The 5,031-nt window shown below is 45.8% G+C and overlaps 1 protein-coding gene across 1 annotated transcript; it reads left to right on the top strand.

Moving 5' to 3' along the window:
• Window positions 1-330: 330 nt before the first annotated feature.
• LOC127847893 (uncharacterized) lies at window positions 331-3,883 on the top strand. The gene is made up of 4 exons (XM_052380117.1): window positions 331-436; window positions 611-2,295; window positions 2,383-2,904; window positions 3,146-3,883. The coding sequence occupies exons 1-4, from the start codon at window positions 331-333 to the stop codon at window positions 3,881-3,883; spliced, it is 3,051 nt and encodes a 1,016-aa protein (XP_052236077.1).
• Window positions 3,884-5,031: the final 1,148 nt, after the last annotated feature.

Below are 5,031 nucleotides of genomic sequence, written 5' to 3'. Positions count from 1 at the left end.
GTGGAGAGCATGGAACTACCCGATTGAAGTGGGATGCAGAGGGTTTCCTGCACCATCGCTGGGAAAGATGTTCCAGGATATGGGAATAGAGGGACAGGCGAGAAAGCTGGCCATTAAGAAGGTATCGCAGGCAGCAGAAAGAAGCTCCAGCTGGCTGTGGCTAAGGAGGAACGCCAGTAGCTGGAAGCCATCCACTAATGGGTAGTGTCTGATCAACACTGCCGCCCGCCACTTAGAGCTTGTCCTAGGTTTAAAAGGGCGAAACAAGCAATGACAAGTGGTACCTAGCTGATGACATTAGTGGAAAGCAGTTTATCTGTATTTTACAACATGACTTCTGAGGAATCAGTGACTTCCAGGAAAGACTGGATGACAACCAGGAATAGATTGGTGACAACTGGAGAGACAGTGGACATCCAGGAGAGACTGGAATTGGGCATCAAGGGCCGGCACCCCAAGATGATGACTCCGTAAGGAGTAACCCACAGAACAGCTACAACAAGACATACACAAAGATACCCCCAGGGTCTTCCGAGAGGGGGGGTGGAAGAGAGATCCAATAGGACGGACACAACGGAATCGACACGGCTAGTACAACGGACATTGACAGGTGAGGCCTATACAGAGACAGCTCAGTGTGTTTGCGGGAAAATCTGTAAGAATGCCAGGGGTCTCAAGATACACCGGTCTAGGAAGGGTTGTCAGCCTGATCCGGAGCAGAGACAGTGCACAGACTTGTCTGGTGAGACACAGGAGGACCACAGCCAGGAAGAACACCACAGTGCTGAGGATCTCCACGAATCTGAGGTGGAACAGGTGGATAAGCCTACAAGACCAGAACATGATCTTGGTAGCCAGGGCAGTCATACAGATGACAGACTAGAGCGCATCAAATGGCCAGCTATGAACGAGAAACAGTGGAAGGAGGTTGATGAGGATGTAGATGGCATCGTGGAACAGGTGTTACTTGGAACAGTAGAAAGGAAACTGCGGAGTATGTGTAGACTGATATATGCAGTCGGGAAGGAAAGATTTGGGGTGACACCATCGGAAAGGAAGCAGACTACAGTCGCCAAGAACAGACGGCAGATAGAAATAGAGAAGTTGAGGAAGGACCTTCGCAACTTGGGGAACCAGTACAGACAGGCATCAGAGCTAGAGAAAATTGGTCTACAGGAACTACGAGACCACACCAGACGCAGACTTCAAGACCTGAGGAAAGCGGAAAGGATACGAAAAGCCAGAAGGGAGAAGGCCAGACAAAGATCACGATTTCTTTCCAATCCCTATGGTTTTAGCAAGGAAATCCTTGAAGAGAAGAAAGCGGGACAGCTGAATTGTTCTAAAGAGGAGGTTGAAGAGCATCTGAAGAACACGCACTCTGATCAGGCGAGACATATGCGGATGGAGGGACATGAACGCATAGCCCCAGTACCCATGCTCATTGTTGCATTTACTGAGGGAGAACCAACCCTCAAGGAGGTCCAAGATATAATCAAGAAGGCTAGATCCAAGTCAGCACCAGGCCCAAATGGAATACCTTACAAGGTGTACAAGTCATGCCCAAAACTGCTGAGACGGTTGTGGAAACTATTGAAGGTGGTCTGGCGTAAAGGAGATGTACCTGTGGAGTGGCAGCGAGCAGAAGGCATCTTCGTCCCAAAGGAGGAGGTTTCCAAGGATATTGGACAGTTCCGGACAATATCATTGTTGAATGTGGAGGGCAAGATCTTCATGTCAGTGGTTGCCAGGCGTCTTACAACATTCATGACCAGTAATGGGTACATTGACACATCAGCACAGAAGGGAGGTGTTCCAGGATTCTCTGGCTGCATTGAACACACATGCGCTATTAGCCAGTTAATCAGGGAAGCTAAGATCAACAAGACAGATCTCACAGTTGTATGGCTGGATCTAGCAAATGCGTATGGCACGGTACCCCACCAGGTAATAGAGTTTGCTCTGAAACACCACCATGTACCAGAACATATTCAGAGCATTGTCAGAAGCTACTACAGAAACATCAACATGCGCTTCACAACAAAGAACTTTACAACATCCTGGATACAGCTTCAGAAGGGGATTGTAACCGGCTGCACAGTGTCAGTAGTACTGTTCATCGCCGCTATGAATCTCATCATCAAAGCCGGAGACAGGGAGTCAAGGGGACCGAAGACCCAGACAAATATCAGACTTCCACCACAGAGGGGATTTATGGATGATCTGACTATCACAACAGAGTCCCACATACAAGCTCGATGGATCCTACCAGCCCTTGAAGATGTTGTGTCATGGGCTAGAATGGCCTTCAAACCAAGGAAGTCAAGATTTCTTATCTTGAGAAGAGGTTAAGTCTGGCAGAAGACAACACTCAGGGTACAGGGCGAGGATATCCCATCACTTATTGACAACCCCGTCAAGTGCTTGGGTAAATGGTTTGACACCACACTGGGTGATAGCAGAAATAACACAGAGCGCATCAGGCAGCAACTGAGGAATGGGCTTGCAAAGATAGAGGGAACAGGCCTACCAGGGAAGTTCAAGGCATGGCTTTTCCAGCATGGCCTCCTGCCCCGTCTTCTGTGGCCACTAATGTTGTATGAGATCCCAACATCGACGGTTGATAGCTTGGAAAGCATGATAAACAAGAGCCTGAGACGATGGTTCGGACTTCCATCATGTATGACAAGTATTGGACTCTACAACAGAACCGGAATGTTGCAGCTCCCTCTTTCATCAATTGTAGAGGAGTACAAAGTTAGTAAGGCAAGGCTCGTGTTGACCCTACGAGACTCTAGTGACATGAGCATTAGAAATGCAGGGATAGAGGTCAAAACTGGAAGAAGATGGTCAGCATCCAATGCAGTTGAGCAGGCAGAGAGTCGACTGAGACATCAAGACATAGTGGGAACAAGTTGTCAAGGTAGACAGGGACTCGGCTTGAACACTAGACAACCGTGGAGTTCAGCCACAACAGTCCAAAGAAGAGAACTTGTTCAGAGCGAAATCCGAAAGGAAGAAGAAGAGATAAGAAAGGTGAAAGCAGTCCAGATGGAGAGCCAGGGAAGCTGGACAAAGTGGCAGACAACAGGGAGGAAACTGTCATGGACAGATATCTGGAAGTACCAGTTTTTTTCAACTGCAGTTCATGATCCGGGCAGTTTATGATGTCTTGCCAACACCGGCGAATCTCCAGAGATGGGGGCTGATAGAAACAGCAGAATGCACCCTATGTGGAGGAAGAGCTACCCTGGACCACATCTTGTCCTCGTGTAAGGAAGCACTTGCCCAGGGGAGATACCGCTGGAGACATGACCAGGTACTCCGAGAGGTAGCGGATACACTTGAGAGACACAAGAAGAAGGCACGAGTACATGCAGGGGCAAAGCACATCAACTTTGTACCAGCAGGAACAGTAATGAAGGGTACAAAGGGAGGACATCCGAGTATCCTAGACGGCACAAATGACTTGGAACTACGGGCAGATCTTATGAAACAGCTGCAGTTTCCAGACATTGTCCACACTACCCTACGCCCAGACATTGTGATGGTCTCCGGAAAGACAAAGAAGATCATCCTGGTAGAGCTGACTGTCCCGTGGGAAGAAAGATGTACTCAGGCACATGAGAGAAAGAAGGCCAAGTATGAAGATCTCGTCCAGGAATGTAGAGAGGCCGGGTGGAGAGCATGGAACTACCCGATTGAAGTGGGATGCAGAGGGTTTCCTGCACCATCGCTGGGAAAGATGTTCCAGGATATGGGAATAGACGGACAGGCGACAAAGCTGGCCATTAAGAAGGTATCACAGGCAGCAGAAAAAAGCTCCAGCTGGCTGTGGCTAAGGAGGAACGCCAGTAGCTGGAAGCCATCCACTAATGGGTAGTGTCTGATCAACACTGCCGCCCGCCACTTAGAGCTTGTCCTAGGTTTAAAAGGGCGAAACAAGCAATGACAAGTGGTACCTAGCTGATGACATTAGTGGAAAGCAGTTTATCTGTATTTTACAACAACAACAACAACAACAACATTTGTGTTTGGTAAATCACTTTGATCCAAAACTTGCAACCGTTTTTTAAGTTAATTGCATATGATGCACGTAATTATTAGGTAAACCGGGTAAAACAATTCAACTGCTTTCACATTTAACATAATGTATGTAAGAGCTGTATGTGTACGTTTGAAGGTTTTATTCAGAGGAACATCAACATTACCCTTTACAAAGAGCTAAATCGATACACAAATCACAAAGAATGCCAATTTCTATTCAGACTTCACAAACTATACGCACTATACCCATCATCTTTATCGCATTTGAACCGTATAAGATACGTTATTATTATTTCTCAATATAGCAAAGATATTCATTTTTCTTGTTCAGTGCATGGTTAATGACAGTTATAATGAAAAACGAAGAAAGGGCGAATCCCAAAATACAAACTTCATTAACAGTCCAATGGTGTGACGGGGCATTATTAATCTTAGATTTTCCAGTAACTAATTACAATACAGTTTCTATAGGATATGCCTTGAAACTAATTCAACTGCAACATTTTATCTGCGTAACCACACACATATACTTTTAATTACAAGTTGGTGCAATAAAGACTTCTGCTGACTAGAATCTGGAGTTACTCCACACCATTCCGATTTGAGCTGCGTCATGCGCAATAGGTATTTTGTCAAAGTCGGTCCAGGCAAACATGGTAGCTACAGACCAGACTTTGCGATAACACAGGCTGATCTGGAGCTACGCTGGTCGCATATGGCATAAGACCCTTTTTTGGACGACGCTGGTCAATTTATATTAACAGGCATAATGTTTTCTATTTAAATACACTGTAAAACAGATTCTAAATTATAAAAGGAGCAAAGTTTTACTAACATATACCTGTTAATGGTTTGCAGATAAGTATTATTGTTGTTTGAATGAACTCTTGGAGAAATGTTACATGAAGGGACTAATATTCGGTAGTGACAAGTGAAAATAGTTCAGTAGGAATAAATGTAAACGAAATAATAGGTCTTACGAAT

This window comes from Dreissena polymorpha, chromosome 10, assembly GCF_020536995.1.
Source record: "Dreissena polymorpha isolate Duluth1 chromosome 10, UMN_Dpol_1.0, whole genome shotgun sequence".
Classification (NCBI taxonomy): domain Eukaryota; kingdom Metazoa; phylum Mollusca; class Bivalvia; order Myida; family Dreissenidae; genus Dreissena; species Dreissena polymorpha.
Note: the sequence above shows the minus strand (reverse complement) of the source record. Positions and strands in the feature narration are given on the sequence as shown.

Bases quoted from the DNA above. Each gene is read 5' to 3' on its own strand.
- LOC127847893 (XM_052380117.1), top strand. From the start codon at position 331: ATGACTTCTGAGGAATCAGTGACTTCCAGGAAAGACTGGATGACAACC. The intron at 437-610 runs GCATCAAGGGCC...GGACATTGACAG, and splicing joins CCAGGAGAGACTGGAATTGG to GTGAGGCCTATACAGAGACA. The intron at 2,905-3,145 runs GTGGGAACAAGT...TTTCAACTGCAG, and splicing joins GACTGAGACATCAAGACATA to TTCATGATCCGGGCAGTTTA.